The 20578-nt window shown below is 38.7% G+C and overlaps 1 protein-coding gene across 5 annotated transcripts in view; it reads left to right on the top strand.

The window, feature by feature from the left end:
- Positions 1-20578, top strand: part of RNF169 (ring finger protein 169) — a 109723-nt gene that overhangs the window by 66497 nt on the left and 22648 nt on the right. For all 5 annotated transcript variants that reach the window (XM_030332172.1, XM_030332171.1, XM_030332168.1 and 2 more), the window contains exons 3-4: positions 4208-4354; positions 8844-8962. In XM_030332172.1, the coding sequence (XP_030188032.1) occupies positions 4208-4354; positions 8844-8962 (266 nt within the window). The remainder of the gene's footprint in view (positions 1-4207; positions 4355-8843; positions 8963-20578) is intronic.

Raw genomic sequence — 20578 nt, 5'->3', positions numbered from 1 at the left:
TGTCTCAATCTTCTTGTACTTGTTGAGGGCTGATTTGTGTCCCAGTATGTGATCTATTCTGCAGAACGTTCCATGTGTATTGGAGAGGAATGTATATTCCGCTGCTTTAGGATGAAATGTTCTGAATATATCTGTTAAAGCCATACAGTCCAGTGTGTCATTCAAAGCCATTGTTTGTTTGTTGATTTTCTGTTTAGGTGATCTGTCCATTGTTGTAAGTGGGGTTGAATTCCCCTACTATTATGGTATTATTATGAATGAGTTTCTTTATGTTTGTGATTAATTGATTTATATATTTGGGTGCTTTCACATTTGGAGTATATATGTTTACAGTTGTTAGATCTTCTTGGTGGATAGACCCCTTAATTATGATATAATGCCCTTCTTCATCTCTGTTACAGTCTTTATTTTAAAGTCTAGGTTGTCTGACATAAGTATGGCTACTCTGGCTTTTTTTGTTGACCATTAGCATGATAGATGGTTCTCCATCCCCTTACTTTCAAGCTGAAGGTGTCTTTAGGTCTAAAGTGAGTCTCTTGTAAACAGCATATAGATGATCTTGTTTTCTTATCCATTCTGTTACCCTGTGTCTTTTGATTGGAGGATTTAGTCCATTGATGTTTAGAGTGAGTACTGAAAGATAGGAACTTATTGCCATTATGGTGCCTGTAGAGTTGAGGTTTCTGGTGGTGTGGTGGTGTTCTCTGGTCCTTTCTAGTCTTTGTTGCTTTTGGTCTTTTTTTTTTCCATCTTTTCTCCCCACAGAGAGTCCCCCTTAAAATTCCTTGCAGGGCTGGTTTAGTGGTCATGAACTCCTTTAATTTTTGTTTGGGAAACTTTTTATCTCTTCTTCTATTTTGAATTACAGCCTTGCTGGATAAGGAATTCTTGGCTGCATATTTTTCCGATTCAGCACATTGACTATATCCTGCCACTCCTTTCCGGCCTGCCAAGTTTTTGTGGATAGGTCTGCTGCAAACCTAATCTGTCTTCCCTTGTAGATTAAGGACTTATTTTCCCTTGCTGCTTTCATGATTCTTTCCATGCCTGCTTATTTTGTGAATTTGACTATGATATGCCTTGTTGGTCAGTTTTTGTGGAATCTAATGGGAGTCCTCTGTGCTTCCTGGATTTTGATGTCTGTGTCTTTCCCCAGGTTAGGAAAGTTTTCTGCTATGATTTGCTCACACGAATCTACCGCTTTTTCTCTCTTCATCTTCTGGGACCCCTATGATTCTGATGTTGTTCCTTTATAATGAGTCACTGAGTTCTCTAATTCTTAAATCATGCTCTTTTGCCTTAGTTTCTTTGTCTTCTGCTTCATTGTTCTCCATAAGTTTGTCCTCTATATCGCTGATTCGCTGCTCTGTTTCATCCATCCTTGCTGCCATGGCATGTATTCAAGTTTGCAGTTCAGTTACAGCATTTTTATTTCATCCTGACTAGCTTTTACTTCATCTCTGCAGAAAGGGATTCTAATCTATTTTCAACCTCAGCTAGTATTCATATTATGATTCTAAATTCTGGTTCAGACATCTTGTATCTGTGTTGATTAAGTCCCTGGCTGTCCTTTCTTCCTGTTCTTTCTTTTGTGGTGAATTCCTTCATTTCATCGTTTTGAAAGAAGAAAAGGAATTAATAAGGTACAAAAATTACAATTAAAGAATTAAAAACAACACCAAAAAAAAAATCAAATAATGGAAGTTAGATCCTAGGTGTGTTTTGGTCTTTTTGTTGAAAGGACCTTGATAGATTAGAGAAAAAAAGGAAAGGAAAGAAAAGAAAGAAAAAAAAGGAAAACGTTTGAAAAGTTGAAAAAATGAATACAATGGAATAGAATAAAATGAAATGATGGAAGCAAAATAGAATTTGAAAAATTTACAAAAAAAGTAAAAAATATAGTAGAAAAAAATTAAAAATATTTTTAAGAACCGTGGAAAGTAAAAATAATTTTTTTCTCTTTCTGTATTCAGGAATAAGAAAAGAAAAATAAAAAAAAGTGAAAAGATGGACTAGCAAACAGACTGAAATATGATTGAAATTAAAACGGTTTCCCCTAGCAGTCAAACTATGAAGCACTTTATAGTCCGTTAACTAAGCAGGCAGAGAGACTTGAGGAGTTCCTGAAGAGCGAGGTTGGCCCAGTTAGACTGGGCTTAGTGTAACGGCTCCATTCTCCACTAGATGGCGCTGCTTAGCTTACTAGGGTGGGTTGTTGTGGTGCAAGTAGGTGTGTATGCGCATGTGAGGGAGGGGTGAAAATGGCGTCACCTAGCTACCCAGTCTCTAGTATCAGAACTCTGTGCTCTCCCTGACCGGCAGTCAAGCACCCCTCCTTTGCCTCCGGCTTCCGTCCACTCTCTGCTTTTATACTGTGACCAAGCTGTCAGGCTGCCAGGAGGCACTTCCCTCCTGAGTTTTGTCTCAGATGTGGCTGTGTTTCCCGGCCCCTTACTACTGAGGGACTGCAGCTTTGACCTGTTCTGACCCTCTGGGAGAGGGTCTCACCAATCAATGATAGGGTGCCCGCCCGCCAGGAACATTCGCAGGACTGTGCTGCTGCTGATGCCCAGAGACTGCAACTGGGTGCCAGCCCACAGCAGAAAAAGTTCATGTGATTGTGTAGCAGCAGCGTTTCAGGGATTATGGTAAATCACAACACATCTGGCACCAGCCTTCCCCCTTAATGCCCTTGTTCCAGCACCGTTGAATGTGGTTCTTCTCCAAGGTCCTCTGGGACCTTTGCCTGTGGGCTTGTCTCACAGCCTCTATGAAATGTCCCCCCGGCCGGGGAACCGGCTCTCCCCGTGTGGCCTGAGGACCCCTTGGACCTCGCTCTCTGCTCCTGGGGATTCGCCCTTCCCACCAGAGTACTACCAGGTATCTAGCTATGGAGTTTGAGACTCTGCACTCCCCCTGTTTATAAAGTGTTCATGGAATTTAAACCCTTTTCTTTATCCTTTCTCCCTTTTTTGTTCAGTCCCTTGCATACTCTTTCTTTTCTCTCCAGCTGCTTTCAGGGATTGGGGGAAGGATGCTTTCCCGTACTCTTCCTGCCTTCTCCATCCTCTCTCCAGAAGCAAAAATAGTTTCCTCCCCTCCACGGCTTCTCTCTCCCCCAGTTCACTTCTCTGTGCTGCACACCTGCCAAGTTCTGTAGTTCAGGTTGTGCAAATTGTTGTGTTAATCCTCAAATTAGTTTTCTAGTTGTGCAAGATTGGTTTAGTGTTGATCTAGCTGCATTTCAGGGACCAAGACTAAATCTTAATTGTTTTTATTGTTGGTTTTGCTTTTTAACCCTGAGGCGACAACCAATGCGAAATATTTGTTCTTTAGCTTTATTTTTTTTGCAAGTATGATTGAAAATTAGTAGCCTGTAAATGCCTTGATATACCTTATGTCATTTAAGTTTTGTGAAAACCCTAGGGCAGTGAAAGGAAAATAAAAGGAAACTCTTAATGTACTGTAAGTACACAGCAAGACACTACATTAAATCCTTTATATTATTATTTATTTCTTACTACAGTATCTACAAAGTAAGTAGCATTACCTATTTTGTAGGTGAGCATATGATGCTTCATTTGCCCAAGATGGTACAGCTGGTAATAAGTACAGACCCACTGGAACCCGAGTTTTTATTCCAATGCTCATCTTATGTTCATAATGTCCTGCCACCTCCAAATGAGGAGCATTGGCTTCTGCCTTAAATTTATTTGTAAACAATGTATTTTGACCTGTCCTCTGGACCACAAGATAACGGCATAAATTGCAGGACATTGGAACTGTGATAATTTTTTCTGTTGCCTCTAGGACCAATGACCCCTGGCCCTCTGTGGCCTACATCTTGGCTATTCTCCTCACTTAATGTAGTTTTATCTAGTTTCTGGGAACGTGGAAAGTTTTTAGGTTCAGCCTTTTTTGGCTAAGTGAGTAAATCTTATTTTTTGATTACGCATATTATTTTAGCTTTTATCATTTCATATTGCTTAAGAATGCGGAGTAGTTAAATCTTAAGTCATGCAGTGTATGTTTGGCAAAAGTCAAGTGAAAGCAGACTTACTTAAAAATTAAGAGGGCTCTATATCTAATAAGAAAAATAGTCTCAAACTTCCATGTGATGTTTGTTCTAATAGACTACTGAGTAAAAAATGTTTTGAAGTCTATAGTTGCCTAAAACTCTCCTTCTCGGTGTGATTTGTATTTTTAGCTGAGAGAAGAAAAGTTGCAAGAGGAGAAAACCTCTGAAGATCAAATCCACAAGCTGTTATCAGAGGATACAGAAACAGGGAAAAGAAAAATGGATGAACAGAAGAAGAGAGATGAGCCATTAGTACTGAAATCAAATCTGGAACATGTAAGTATATCACCGTTTTGATGGACATCTGGCCCCAAATCAGTAATTATCCCAGGTGATGGGGATCTGCAAACCTATGTTTGTGAGCTATGAGACCAGAAGAGTCGCTGAGTATGCAGTTTAAGAGTAGTGAAAAACTTAGTGCCTCGATGACAGCTGGAGAAAATAATTCTGAATGAGACAATTGAGACTTGGGTGAAAAGATTAAGGAACAGTGGGGAAAAAAGGTGAGTGAGGGGAAAAACCTAGTACAGGATACTACTTGTGGAGTATTCTATACTATTCACTACTATTCAATACTGTTCTATTCAATACTACTTACATGTGTGTTGTCGTTTTGACTTCTGTGTTGTGATTTGACCTTTGAGTTTTGTACATCTTATATTCTCAACTAGGTTTCCTTAAAGCTTGTATTTGATTTCCTTTTATTCTTTTTAATGCCTTAAGCAACACAGTGCTAGATATAAGGTAGGACTTCAATATCAGATTACTTAGTTTAAACTAACCCTAAGTTACTTAGTTTAAACTAACGCTAACCCTTAGTTTAAACTAACTCTAGACTTCTAATCTTGCAAATCTTGCCTGAATTGTTTTCATCACTTTTTTACCAAGCAAATTACTCAAAAAGGTTGTAAATGGTATATTTAATGTATGTATGAAAGCACTTTTGGAAGGCCTACTGGATGCTCAAATGGATAATTACAATTGGGTTTTTTTTCTTTAGTTAAGTCTTACTGGATCAGACCTTTTTCTGTTGCTTGCTGTGTGTACTTACAATATCTTTAGTGTCATAATCTTTTAGAATAGTTTGTGATTTAGCCTTGTTAGTATTTCAGGTTAGCTTCCCAATGAGCTGGAATTAATAAAAGCTTTACTGTATTTAATACAGAGAACATAGAATGGAAGGAAAAAAAATTTTTCTGCACCTTCAGAAGTCTGCTCCTTAAACAGATCCCAGCATTGTAATGGACTGTACGACTTTGGCCAGGTTACTTAATTTCACTGTGTTTTGGCTTTACTCTTTGCAAAGGTATTTTTCCTGACCTTCAGGAAATGAAGTTACTTAAGCTTTCTTGGATCAATAGTAATTGCTGCTATCAACATGCATGTGCATTTTTTATTCCATTTATAATAATAATTGTTATTATTTAATTCTTATCAAAACCAATCACTTGCATTTTAGAGGGTTTCACTCTTCCATAAGATTCAGTTTAACAAATAAGAAATGCTTGTGTACTCTTAATGCTGTGTTCATTGGGAACTACAAAAGGAAAAAAGACTGCTACTGGACAGCATGCAGTTTAACTAGGATGGCGAGAATAAAACATGTCTTGCGCCTACAGTATGTTTTCTGACTAGTAGCTCCAACTGTGGTCTGTGATCTCTAGACAGCAACCTTTGCCTCTTTACCCCAACAGGACTGTCCTTTAGAGCCTTCAGGCAAAATGATCCAGAAGGACCTTTCTCTTTAGGACAAACCAGTCTTGACAAAGAGAGCTTACCCTTCACTGTGGTCCTTTGATAGAAAGAACCTGCTGTTTTTGGCCTTGCCGGATTCAGGTTTCATCCAGGAAAAGATCTCTAGTATTAATTCATGTCAAGGCCAGGAAATTGCTCTAATTGCTTTTTCTTTTGCCACTACCAACTTTGAAACAGAAATCAACTGCATTTTGTTAGTTTAAAAGGAATTGTAACCTGATTGTAATCTTAAAAGGAATCAAGAAGTATAAATCCTCAGACTTGTTTTTATTGGTAGTAGTCAGTTTCAAAACATAAAAAAAATTTTTTTTCTACATTTATTTATTTTTGATAGAGACAGAGCATAAGAGGGGGAGGGGCAGAGAGAAGGAGACACAGAATCCAAAGCAGGCTCCAGGCTCCGAGCTGTCAGCACAGAGGTTGACATGGGGCTCAAACTCACAAACCGTGAGATCATGACCCGAGCTGAAGTCGGACACTTAACCGACTGAGCCACCCAGGCGCCCCAGTTTCTTTTTTTTTTTTTTTTTTAACATTTTTATTTATTTTTGGGACAGAGAGAGACAGAGCATGAACAGGGGAGGGGCAGAGAAAGAGGGAGACACAGAATCGGAAACAGGCTCCAGGCTCTGAGCCATCAGCCCAGAGCCCGACGCGGGGCTCGAACTCACGGACCGCGAGATCGTGACCTGGCTGAAGTCGGACGCTTAACCGACTGCGCCACCCAGGCGCCCCGGCGCCCCAGTTTCAAAACATTTTATATACAAAAACACATTGAATAAAATCTCACTTATGAACACTTAAAGTTTTAGATTTTTGCTATTTTACCTCTTTTTCTGTTTGCTTTTGTCTGTTTTGAGGACTTTTACATGGCTCTGATTTTGCTTTAAATATGTCTTAAGAGTTTTTGGTGTTAAAAAAATAATTTCATTTAGTTTAGCCAAGACTACGTTCAAATGGGGACCTAAGAGAAGCTCAAGTGGTCTCAGTGGAAAGCCAGCTGAAGGATTGTTTTTTATAGAGAGAACATTATGATTAGAGCTGAACAGATCATTTTGCTTTCCTGCCCCCAAAGACTTGGTGACACCTCATTTCCTATGAAAGTAAATGAGAATTCTTTACTCTAACATTCAAGTCCTTAGTGTAATTCTAACTTATCTTCCATCGTTGCTCATACCCCCAAATTCTAGAGAACAGACCTGTTTACTTTCCCCCCAAATATATAGCTTTATGCTTTTCTTTCTTAAGAGTTTTTGCTCTTGCATTTTCATCTAATTGAAATGCCACCCTGCTTACCTGTTTGAAAGCTATTCATCTGTCCAAGCCCAGTTCCAAAGCTGTCACCTTCCTGGAACCTATTAGGGATTCCTCACTTGTTTCTCTACTCCTGTCATCTACTTTTTCCCCTCCCAACTTTGTAACTTTTACAGAATTTATTTCATTCTCCCTTAGATTATGGTTGTGTATTTGTGTTTCTCTACTAGATTTATAAGTTTGTTGAGTAAGCTATTTTAAAATCTATTTTAAAATCTAACTCAATCTTTAAAATTGAGTTAGCTATTTTAAAATCTCCTACACTGTCTTGTACATCATAGGTGTTGGGTACATGTTTATCAAATTCAATTCAACGGAGGGAAGAAAGTGCTTATTCTAGAAGATATTACCATCTGTTGTTATCAATGTGGAGTGGAAATAAAATGGACATGACAATCTACTATGATTTGTTATGGTATAGTTAATACCAATAATAATGTGAATTGTTGGAAAACAATCTGGTATAGCAATTTAGTCTTATCAAAGATTATAAAGCAAAAAGTGAAAAACTGCTTGTCATCTAACAATTTAGAGGTAACTCTTAGAAACATTTTGGTAAATAACCTTCCAGACCTCTTTTCTAAGTATGTGTAAAGAAACTTCAAACGTAAATTGAAAGACTCAAAATAAGACTCTAAAATAAAATGAAGGTAACTGAATGAGTATCAACAAGATGGAAAAATATGATTCTAGGGGTGTTTAGAACCCCTTGCAGAGAAAGTGACATTTCAGATGCCTCTGAAGGGCCAATGAGTATTTCTTTTAGGCAGAGAATGTGGAATAGGAGTTTTAGGCAAAGGGAGTAGCATGTTCAGAACAGAGCCTTTGAAAGTCTTTGATGGTACATGGAGAGTAGAAAGTAGTTTGGTTGTACTAGAGCTCAAGGAGTTCCCTTTATGAGACCTGGTGGGAGAAAAATTATGAAAGAAGGTTGGGTCTAGTTTTTGAAGATTATTGTATCATACTGAGGTGTTTCCACTTTATCCTTTAACCAACAGTTAAGCAGGGGAGTAACAGGATTATATTTGTGTGCTTAATGGTATGGTAGGATTAGAGGGAAAAAGGCTGGAGAGAACAAGACCAGTAAGTAGATAATTGCAACAGTCCAGGAAAAAGAGGATGAGAATCTAAGGAAAGGCAATGACAATGGGTATACACGGAGGAGTTCTGTCTGAAAGGCATTTTAGGAGTAGAATGGGGTAGAGTGGAACTAGCATGAAGGCACTTGGAGACAGACACTCTGGATTTAAGTAATAGCGTTAGCTACTTATTAACTCTACAGTCCTATGCAAATTAATTATTCTGAGCCTCAGTTTGCCATCTGTAGAAGAAAGGTAATCCCTTCTTAATAGGACCGATATAAAGCATAAATGAAATAAAATATTTAGAAGTGTTGGGGGTACTCAAAACCTCTATGCAGTGTTTCTGTGACTTTGAAGAAAGGGAAAGGGAAGAGTCATAATGACATTGAGGCTTCTAGCTGGGTTGGTAGTGGGGCTTAGAGAGGAAAATACTGAATTTAATTTTGGATATATTAAGTTTGAGCTATTTGGGATATCCAGATTGGGATCTCCAAGAAGCGGTTGGAAACATTGGTGCTTAGAGAGAAATGACATATAATAGATGTGGAACAATAGCTATGGGAGATTCCATGGGAACACAAATAGACAATGTTGTCTCCCTTGTCTCCTGCCAGTGTCCTGCACGCCTCTCAGATTCAGAGAACGAAGAACCTTCCCGAGGCAAGATGACACAGACACATCGCTCGGCATTTGTTTCCAAGAACAACTCCTACTCCTTAGCTTTCCTGGCAGGGTAAGAGACTGATACTGAAGTCAGTCAAGGTTCTTCCATTCTGGAGTATGAGACTAAAGGGATGGGGTAGGGGGAGCAAAAGTATTTGTTGTAGCTACTTTGGGGAGGGAGAGGTGGGAATGGGGGAAAGATGTGGGAATTGGGTTTTCAAATATGGACTAGGAACAAGGGGCTGATCTAAAAGTAATTTTTACTCGTTTCTGGTATCCTCAGAGTAGTATTATGCTACTTTCTGTGCTACAAAGTGTGATCTTTCTATCTTGGGAAGGAACAACAATGTCAGCTTCTGCTAACAACATCTGTCGATTCTCTCTCTGGAGTTTTTTCTCTTAGTAGGAAGTGAGGCCACAGTTGATTTTATTTTCACTGCCTAGAACTAAAATATATCTTGAATAGGTTTCAAGAAGACAAACTGCAAAGTTTTTAAGACCTTGTCAAGAAATCTCTTGATCCTTTAGACTTTGCAGGCTGTGGAGATGAAAGGAGGGAGAAATTGGATGGATGTTGGATGATGGAGGGAATAATGAAGCGCTAGATGGAAGGAAAAGGAAGGAAGGAGGAATGATGGAAGAAAAGAGAATGAGAGAAGAAAGGAAGGGGGAAGGAGTGATAAATAGGAAGAAAGGAAGAAGAAATGGGGGAAGGAAGTAAGAAGGAATCATTCATTCAACAGACATTTTGTGAGTAGCTACTATATGCCATGCACTCTGTTTTAATATAAAGACGAAAAGACACAATCTTTATGCCATTTTGTTATCTGTTTTTGGTTAAAACCAGCATTGTTCACCCTTATATCTAGGGTTCCTCTCTTTCTTCCCAGCAGCACTGTGAAGTAGATCTCTCTTTTTTGCTGCCCCTATGGACATATACTTGGTTCCATTTTAAGTTTTTGTATTGCTAATCACTAATAAATATGACCCCCAAAACTACCAAGTTTAAGATGTATAATGCATGTACTATTATGATTCCTGATGTAATGTTTATATCTAAATCCTTTTTGTGTGTGTTCTTTTGGAGCAGTCTGATTTTCTTGTTCTTTCTGAGAATAGAATTAATTAAACCTCCCCCCTCCCCCTTCCCCTTCCCTTAAAGGCCTCCCCTTCTGCAGGTAATGGCAACTCCTTCCAGGAAGGCTCTTTCCTAGAGTATTTATTCATTCATTTGACATTTAATGGCCACTGTATTGTAACCACTTAGGTTTGATTGATGTAATCAGAACCCAATAAGTGAGATATAAGCCAGTTTACTTTCCATTTATGGTAAAGATGAAATGCTTGCATTGTGCATATGAGCTTGAACTATAGATGCCCCCTAAAGTTAAAAAATTCAAGACTGCTTGACTAAGGATTTTTCAGTTGCTGATTGTATATATATGGATTGCCCCCATTTATAGCAGGCATATTTTATGATTATAAGAGGTCTACTGAGAAGAGAAACAGATCATGTCATTCATTTTAGTCAAGTCACAGTAAATACTTACTGAAACAAATAAATGTGCTTTTAGGCAGTCTGTGATAAGTTAATTAATATCTCATAAATTTGAAATGACTTGGAAAAAAGAGAAATTTGTCTTGAAATCCAAATATGCCAAGGTCAAATTGCCCCAATTAGTTGGAGTGGATATTGATCAATTGTGCCATTGAATTACTTATCACCAATTCTAGTCTCTACTCTTGTAATTCATTCTTTTAAAGAGGGTAGCAGGTTAATATGTCATTACTTAGAAATGCCTAGCAAGGAACTTAGAAAATTCTTCTCTAAAGGGTAAAATGTAAAAAGCCCTTATGCAGAGGTATGCTTTCAGTTATGTGTGGCTCTGGAATATCTGTAACACATCTTATTTTCCTGCTCCTCGGCCCATCCTTGCCCTTACTGTATATCATTGAGCCACAATGGGACTAATTCATAGGAAAACATTCACTTAACATCTTACTGTTAAGGAATGCTTATGATTTGTCTTACACATTTCTGGGTTTCAGCATTCATTTTTTCCAAATGTCCAAGGTTGTGGGCTGAGTTCAGTTATTAATGAAGTACAGTTATTAAAATAATTCATTGGATTTGGTTGGTAGGCTTATCTTTTTAGGACATAGTTTGCTGATGTCCTGGAAAACTTAGGTTGGAAAATCTATTACCATAATATTGTGAATTGCCTGTCTTATTTAGTCAACATACTTTTTTCCTTAGATAAGAAAATATTTAAATTTCAGTTCCAAAAGATACTTAGAAAAACAATTTGGACATGTTAGTGCTGAAATTGTCGCAGGTGAACTGGGGAGACCCGGAACCCTCATCTCAAAGATGTCTCCGAAGGCTCTTGGTCTTGTTGCAAGAAAGAATTCAAGGATATACCAGACACAACAGCTGAGCAGTGCAAGTAGAAAAGTTTATTAAAGTGAGAGTATGCTCTCCAAGACGTGAAAGGAGGCAAGCTCAAGGGAGAGCTATTCACCCTGGGGTTTGGGTTTCTTTTATTGACAGTTGTTAACTAGGGGGTGGAATATTTATTAGGGTGGAATATTTATTAGGGAATATTGGGTGGAATATTTATTAGGGGATTTCTTGGGAGCAGGATTTCACACCTTTTCTCCCTTACTTGGTCTGCATCTCTATCTGGCCTTCTTCATCTTGGGCCTGTTTGATTTGATCTGGCTTCTGTGGGTTTGTTTTTGGTGTGCTGCCAGCAAAGGTCTCTAACTTCCCTGCTAGGCTAGCGAGCCCCACCTCCTTTGTTGGCCTCCAGGCATCCTGTTAAAGCCTAACTAACTGCTTACTCTAACACAATGAGATGTAGCATATGGGTATATTAAAAAATAATTAGCATGGTGATGTTGCACAACAATGTGACTGTAAACTTAAAATGGTTAAAATGGTAACTTTCATGTTATATATATTTTACCACATTAAAAAACGTATTAGCATCGTTAATCATTTCTGGATATTTCACATGCATTTTTTTTCCATGTGTTAAAAACAAACAACAAGAGAATAGGTCTTCTCTGTAAGTTCTTTTCTTAAAGAGAGGTCATAAGTAAAAGCTTTCAGAGTTTTTTTTTGTGTGTTTTTTTTTTAAGTTTATTTATTTTGAGAGGGAGAAAGCACAAGTCTCTGGGAGGGGCAGAAAGGGAGAGAGAGAGAATCCCAAGCAGGGATTCTGTGTGGAACCCAACACGGGGCTCAAACCCATGAACCATGAGATCATGACCTAAGTAAGCTGAAGTCAGACACTTAACCAACTGAGGCACCCAGGTGCCCCAAAGCTTTCAAAGTTTTTACAACTGTATTTAAAGGAAATCAATCTGTATTTGTTTTACCTACCTACTTTGTAAAGTTTTCTGTCTTAAGCCCAAAGGCATGGAGGTAAGAGTGAGTAAGCCTGATAGGATAGCTATTTTGGACGGAATCCATTGGTTGATTCTGGCTATGAGTCTTGCCAACAGCTCTGTCTCCATTTATTTGAAAAATTCAAAGCAAAGAGGGCTTTGGAGTATTATTCATAAAATTCTAGAGCCTTACTGAAAATGAAACTTCTTTCAAGTAGGCAGAGTAATAGTTAATCCAAGATCATTTCTAAGTTAATCACAAAATATATGTTAATTGAGAAAAATTAACTTGAGGGGTGCCTGGGTGGTTCAGTCAGTTAAGCGTCTAAATTCAGCTCAGGTCATGATCTTGTGGTTCGTGAGTTCAAGCCCCGTGTTGGGCTCTGTGCTGACAGCTCGGATCCTGGAGCCTGCTTCAGATTCTGTGTCTTCCTCTCTTTGCCCCTCCCCCACTCATACTCTGTCTCTCTGAAAAATAAACATTAAGAAAATTTTTTTAATTAACTTAAACCATAAGATATATAATTGTAAAGTTAAACTTTTATTTTAAATATCTGAAAAATTGGTTTAAATTTATTTCCCTCCACTCTTCATTCCCTTCTTCCCCACTAGAATCAAACCAAACCTGATTGCAAATTCTTCTAAAAGCTCAGCCTGGAAAACTTTCTCTGTTGAGATAGTATCTTTTCAAAAGGCTACATGTCCACTTGCATTTTCCTCTTTGCTTTTGCTATCTGGAAGTTTAGGATTAGGACAGAGTTTTCCATTCAATCGTCATGACTTTCAACATAGCCTATAATAAAAAAATTTTTTTGTATACTTTTTCCATATTTATTACTTAATGTGATCTATATCCTCTGTTAAGGCTCAGTTTTTATGTGTTTTTGCAGTAAGTCACTTTGGATTCTTCTTGGAACTAGGGCCTAACCGTAAAAAGGATATAATTTAACCATCTATCCTCTTTCCAGTTTAAAAAATGAAAAAAAAAAAAAAAAAGAAGAAGAAAGAAAGTGATGCAGTAATGCCAGTACTGCCATTCCATATAAAATTGTATCTTAAGTAAATAGTACCCAGCAAGATTTCTGCCACATGATAATTCAGTGACTGTTACTGCTGCTATTTTGTTATATTCTTTTAGAATTCTCTTAGATCTGAAAAGGATCTTTTTTGAGGGGGAGGGGGTTTGTTTTTATTTTTTCAATTATTTTTATTAGTTATTATTTTTTTAATATAATTTATTGTCAAATTGGCTAACATACAGTGTGTAAAGTGTGCTCTTGGTTTTTGGGGTAGATTCCCATGGCTCATCGCTTACATACAACACCCAGTGCTCATCCCAGCAAGTGCCCTCCTCAATGCCCATCACCCATTTTCCCCTCTTCTCCACCCCCTCCATCCACCCTCAGTTTGTTCTCTGTATTTAAGAGTCTCTTTTGGTTTGCCTTCCTCCCTCTCTGTAACTATTTTTTCCCCTTCCCATCCCCCATGGTCTTCTGTTAAGTTTCTCAAGATCCACATATGAGTGAAAACATATCAGTCCTTCTCTGACTTATTTCACTCAGCATAATACCTTCCAGTTCCATCCACGTTGATGCAAATAGCATGATTTCATACTTTCCCATTGCCAAGTAGTATTCCATTGTATATATAAACTATATCTTTTTTTTTTTTAATTTTTTTTTTCAACGTTTATTTATTTTTGGAACAGAGAGAGACAGAGCATGAACGGGCGAGGGGCAGAGAGAGAGGGAGACACAGAATCGGAAACAGGCTCCAGGCTCTGAGCCATCAGCCCAGAGCCCAATGCGGGGCTCGAACTCCCGGACCGCGAGATCGTGACCTGGCTGAAGTCGGACGCTTAACCGACTGCGCCACCCAGGCGCCCTGTAAACTATATCTTCTTTATCCATTCATCAGTTGATGGACATTTAGGCACTTTCCATAGTTTGGCTATTGTTGAAAGTGCTGCTATAAACATGAGGGTACCTGTGCCCCTCTGCATCAGCATTCCGGTATCCCTTGGGTAAATTCCTCCTAGTGCTATTGATGGGTCATAGAGTAGTTCTACTTTTAATTTTTTGAGGAACCTCCACAGTGTTTTCCAGAGCGGCTGCACCAGTTTGCATTCCCACCAACAGTGTGAGAGGGTTCCCATTTCTCCATATGCTCACCAGCATCTGTGGTTTCCTGAGTTGTTCATTTTAGCCACTCTGACCAGTGTGAGGTGGTATCTCAGTGTGGTTTTGATTTGTATTTCCCTGATGAGGAGTGATGTTGAGCATCTTTTCATGTGTCTGTTGGCCATATGGATGTCTTCTTTGGAAAAGTGTCTATTCATGTCTTCTGCCCATTTCTTCACTGGATTATTTGTTTTTCGGGTGTTGAGTTTGGTAAACTCTTTATAGATTTTGGATACTAACCCTTTATCTGATATGTCATTTGCAAATATCTTCCCATTCCGTCGGTTGCCTTTTAGTTTTGTTGATTGTTTCCTTTGCAGTGCAGAAGCTTTTTATCTTGATGAGGTCCCAATAATTCATTTTTGCTTTTAATTCCCTTACCTTTGGAGATGTGTCGAGCAAGAAATTGCCACAGCTGAGGTCAGAGAGGTTTTTTCCAGCTTTCTCCTCTAGGGTTTTAATGGTTTCCTGTCTCACATTTAGGTCTTTCATCCATTTTGAGTGTATTTTTGTGTATGGTGTAAGAAAGTGGTCTAGTTTCATTCTTCTGCATGTTGCTGTCCGGTTTTCCCAGCACCATTTGTTAAAGAGACTGTCTTTTTTCCATTGGATATTCTTTCCTGCTTTGTCAAAGATTAGTTGGCCATACATTTATGGGTCCAATTCTGGGTTCTCTATTCTATTCCACTGATCTATGTGTCTGTTTTTGTGCCAATACCATACTGTCTTGATGATTACAGCTTTGTAGTAGAGGCTAAAGCCTGGGATTGTGATGCCTCCTGCTTTGGTTTTCTTCTTCAGTATTACTTTAGCTATTTGGGGTCTTTTGTGGTTCCATACAAATTTTATGATTGTTTGTTCTAGCTTCAAGAAGAATGCTGGTGCAATTTTGATTGGGATTGTATTGAATGTGTAGATTGCTTTGGGTAGTATTGACATTTTAACAATATTTATTCTTCCTATCCATGAGCATGGAATGTTTTTTTCCATTTCTTTGTGTCTTCTTCAATTTCCTTCATAAGTTTTCTATAGTTTTCAGTATACAGATCTCTTACATCTTTGGTTAGGTTTATTCCTAGGGGTTTTATGGTTCTTGGTGCAATTGTAAATGGGATCTGTTTCTTGATTTCTCTTTCTGTTGCTTCATGATTGGTGTACAAAAATGCAACCAATTTCTGTACATTGGTGTTGTACCCTGCCACTTTGCTGAATTTATGTATCAGTTCTAGCAGTCTTTTGGTGAAGTCTTTCAGGTTTTCCATGTAGAGTATCATGTCATCTGCAAAAAGTGAAAGTTTGACTTCTTGTTTGCCAATTTTGATGCCTCTTATTTCATTTTGTTGTCTGATTGCTGATGCTAGGACTTCCAACACTATATTAAACAACAGTGGTGAGAGTGGACATCCCTATCATGTTCCTGATCTCAGGGGGAAAGCTCTCAGTTTTTCCCCATTAAGGATGATGTTAGCTGTGGGCTTTTCATAAGTGGCTTGTATGATGTTTAAGTATGTTCCTTCTATCCCGACTTTCTTGAGGGTTTTTATTAAGAAAGGATGCTTTATTTTGTCAAATGCTTTTTCTGAATCTGTAGACAGGTTTATATGGTCCTTATGCTTTCTTTTATTAATGAGATGTATCACATTGGTTGAGTTGTGAATATTGAACCAGCCCTGAAGCCCAGGAGTGAATCCCACTTGAACATGGTGAATAATTCTTTTTATATGCTTTTGAATTTGATTTGCTAGTATCTTGTTGAGAATTTTTGCATCCATGTTCACCAGGCATTTGGGCCTGTAATTCTCCTTTTTTTTGTGGGGTCTCTGTCTGGTTTGGGAATCAAGGTAATGCTGGCTTCATAGAATGAGTCTGGAAGTTTTCCTTCTATTTCTGTTTTTTGGAACAGCTTGAGAAGGATAGGTATTAACTCTGCTTTAAATGTCTGGTAGAATTCCCCTGGGAAACCATCTGTCCCAGGACTCTTACTTGTTGGGAGATTTTTGGTAACTGATCCAATTTCTTCACTAGTTATGGGTCTGTTCAATTTTTTTTTTCTTCCCATTTGAGTTTGGGTAGTGTGTGGGTGTCTAGGAATTTGTCCATGTCTTCCAGGTTGTTCAGTTTGTTGGCATATAATTTTTCATAGTATTCTCTGATAATTGCTTGTATTTATGAGGGATTGGTTGTGATAACTCCATTTTCATTCGTGATTTTATCTATTTGGGTCCTCTCTCTTTTCTTTTTGAGAAGTCTGGCTAGGGGGTTTATCAGTTTTGTTTATTTTTTTCAAAAAACCATCTCTTAGTTTCATTGATCTGTTCTACTGTTGTTTCTTTTTTAATTCTGTATTCTTTATTTCTGCTCTGATCTTTATTATTTCTCTTCTTCTGCTGGCTTTGGGGTTTCTTTGTTGTTCTGCTTCCAGTTCTTTTAGGTGTGCTGTTAGATTTTGTATTTGGGATTTTTCTTGTTTCTTGAGATAGGCCTGGATTGCACTGTATTTTCCTCTTAGGACTGCCTTTGCTGCATCCCAAAGGTTTTGGATTGTTGTATTTTCATTTTCATTTGTTTCTATATATTCTTAAATTCCTTCTTTAATTGCCTGGTTGACCCATTTTTTCTTTAGTAGGATGTTCTTTAACCTCCATGCATTTGGAGGTTTACCAAACTTGTTCTTGTGGTTGATTTCAAGTTTTGTAGCATTGTGATCTGAAAGTGTGCATGGTGTGATCTCAATTCTTCTATATTTAGTGAGGGCTGTTTTGTGACCCAGTATGTGATCTAGGTGAATGTTCCATGTGCACTCCAGAAGAATGTGTATTCTGCTGCTTTAGAATGAAAAGCTCTGAATATATCTGTCAAGTCCATCTGGTCCAGTGTATCATTCAGGGCCATTGTTTCTTTATTGATTTTCTGTCTAGATGATCTATCCATTGTTGTAAGTGGAGTATTAAAGCCCCCTGCAATAATCACATTCTTATCAATAAGATTGCTTATGTTTGTGATTGTTTTATGTATTTGGGTGCTTCTGAATTTTGTGCATAAACATTTATAATTGTTAGTTCTTCTTGATGGATAGACCCCGTAATTATGATATAATGTCCTTCTTCACCTCTTGCTACAGCCTTTAGTTTAAAATCTAGTTTGTCTGATATAAGTATGGCTACTCCAGCTTTCTTTTGACTTCCAGTAGCATGATAGATGGTTCTGCATCCCTCACTTTCAATCTGAAGGTTCCTCAGGTCTAAAATGGGTTTCTTGTAGGCAGCAAATAGATGGGTCTTGTTTTTTTTATCTATTCTGAGACCCTATGTCTTTTGATTGGAGCATTTAGTCCATTTACATTCAGTGTTATTATTGAAAGATATTGATTTAGAGTCATGGTGTTATCTGTAGGTTTCATGCTTGTAATGATGTCACTGATCCTTTGTGGTCTTTGCAACATTCCACTCACAGTCCCCCTTTGGATCTCTTGTAGGGCTAGTTTAGTGGTGATGAATTTCTTCAGTTTTTGTTTCTCTGCGAAAACATTTTATCTCTCCTTCTATTCTGAATGACAGACTTGCTGGATAAAGGATTTGGGCTGCATATTTTTCCTAGTCAGCACATTGAAAATTTCCTGCCACTCCTTTCTGGCCTGCCAAGTTTCAGTAGATAGGTCTGCTACTACCCTTCTGTGTCTACCCTTGTAGGTTAAGGCCTGTTTATCCCTAGCTGCTTTCAGAATTCTCTCTTTATCTTTGTATTTTGCCAGTTTTGCTATGATATGTCATGCAGAAGATCAATTCAAGTTACGTCTGAAGGGAGTTCTCTGTACCTCCTGGATTTCAATGTCTTGTTTCCTTCCCCAGATTGGGGAAGTTCTCAGCTATGATTTGTTCACATATTCCTTCGGCCCTTTTCTCTCTCTCTTCTTCTTCTGGAACTCCTACGATACAGATATTGTTTTGTTTTATTGAATCACTTAGTTCTCTAATTCTCCCCTCATGGAACAGAATTGTTTTATCTCTCTTTTTCTCAGCTTCATCTTTTTCCATAATTTTATCTTCTATTTCACTTAATCTCCCCTCTGACTCTTCAGTCCTCACTCTCATCACCTCTAGTTTATTTTGCACCTCATTTACAGCATTTTTTAATTCATTATGACTATTTTTTAGTTCCTTGATCTCTGCAGCAATAGATTCTCTGCTGTCTTCTGTGCTTTTTTCAAGCCCAGCGATTAATCTTATGACTATGATTCTAAATTCTTGTTCAGTTATATTGTTTACATCTGTTTTGATCAATTCTTTAAGCTGTCATTTTTTTCTTGGAATTTCTTTTGAGGAGAATTCTTCCATTTTGTCATTTGGCTAGTTTTCTGTCCCTTATGTGTTTTACAAGCTTGTTATGTGCCCTGCACCTGCGAGCACTATATTAAAGAGGGGTCATACACTCTCCAGGGCCTCACCCTTCAGGAGGTGCTTTTGGAGGTGTTACTTGCTCTCTGTTGTTGTGACTTTGGTTACTTTTTCTCCCTACTCGTGGTGATGTTTTGGACCCTCCACCAGGTGTGTTTTGATTTGTTCATTGAAGTAGCCCTGGAAAGGAAACAAACAAAAAACAGAAAACAAAAACAAACACACAACAAATAAACAAATAAACAAAAAAAAACAAAAGCAAAAAAACAGAAACACCAGCTACAAGTAAACAGGGTGGAGGCAGTGCTGATGGATGAGGCCTTATCCCATACAAAGAGAGAAATGACAGGGCAGGGAAAAATAAAATAAAATAACAATTGACCAGACAGAGAAACTATACGGCTTAATCCAGAGAGGGAGAGGAAGAAAAATAAAAAAGGAGGCAGGGAAAAAGAAAAGAAAATTGACCAGAGAAACTATACGGCTTAATCCAGAGAGAAAGGAAAATAAAGAAGGAGGTGTAGAACATGTATAAAGAGAATAGATTAAATATTTCTGATTAAACAAACCAACAACCACATTAACCAGACTAGAGGAGGACAGAGATAAGAAGGAGAAAAGGAAGGAAGAATATATATATAATTGTCCGAGAATTTAATCAGGCAATTTCAATCAGTCTGGAGGAGGGGCTGTCTGGTCCTCAGCGTCTATGCCTCTCCAGGAGATAGCAGTTACCAGGTGTGGAGGGGCGTGGTTTGATGTAGGCCCACTGTCCCTTCCCTGAAGCCCCACCTTGGTGGTGGGGAGAAAAATGGTGACACCCCAGGCTCTCCTGCACAGACCAGGTGTCCCAAATCACTCTGTTCAAGCTATCCTCACTGTGCCGTGGGCACAAACGAGGTGGTTTGTCCTGTTCCACCAGTTCCCGCGCCTCCCTGGCACTCTTCTGGGACTTAAACCCCTATGTCCTTAAGGTTCCCATTCCATCTGTCCTGGTTTGGGGAAAGTGCTGCTCTGCGCCGCTGGATATAGGGTCTCTGGCTGGCAGGCGCAGGCAATCTTTGTCCTTTGAAAGGATATATACCTTCTTCCCACAGCACTCCAGGGAGGGGATTGCTTTCTCCCACTGTGGACTGTGCCTCTGAACTAGTTACCGAGCACAGGGCTGGCTCCCCTCCTCCCCAGGTGTGTGAACGGGGCAGTCGGCCCCAGTCTGGAGAAAGCCCCACAGTTAGAGATTAGATCTTTCTCTTGTCCAGATACAGTCTTACACTTCCCCAGCCTCTCTTTCTCTTCCCTTTGTCTCTGCAGAGGGGATTCCGCCCCTGTTCCTCTGCCGTCTGCCCATTTTATCTCTCCCAATTCGCAGCCACGCATCTATGGCCTGACAGGTTGTCCTGGTGGGTCCCTGGAGAAGTCTCTGTCACTTTGCCACATGGACTCTTGGAATTCAAAGTCCTTTGGCCTCAACACTGCTGTGTTTGAGAGACGAGGGAACTTCAGATCCCTCTACTTCTCTATCATGTTGGCCCCTCCCTCTGAAAAGGATCTTAAATATTATCTTACCTAATTCTTTTTTTATTGATGAGAAGACTAAAGCCCGGAGAGAGAGAACATGGTTTGCCAAATTGTAGATAGCTAGAATAGTAGGAATCTGAGTTAGAACCGAGGTTTCTTGGTTCTTTCCACTTTACCCCATTGTCCCCTATCACCTTTTTA

Source organism: Lynx canadensis, chromosome D1 (assembly GCF_007474595.2).
Source record: "Lynx canadensis isolate LIC74 chromosome D1, mLynCan4.pri.v2, whole genome shotgun sequence".
Lineage (NCBI taxonomy): Eukaryota > Metazoa > Chordata > Mammalia > Carnivora > Felidae > Lynx > Lynx canadensis.
This window is presented reverse-complemented; position numbering and strand designations above follow the sequence as displayed.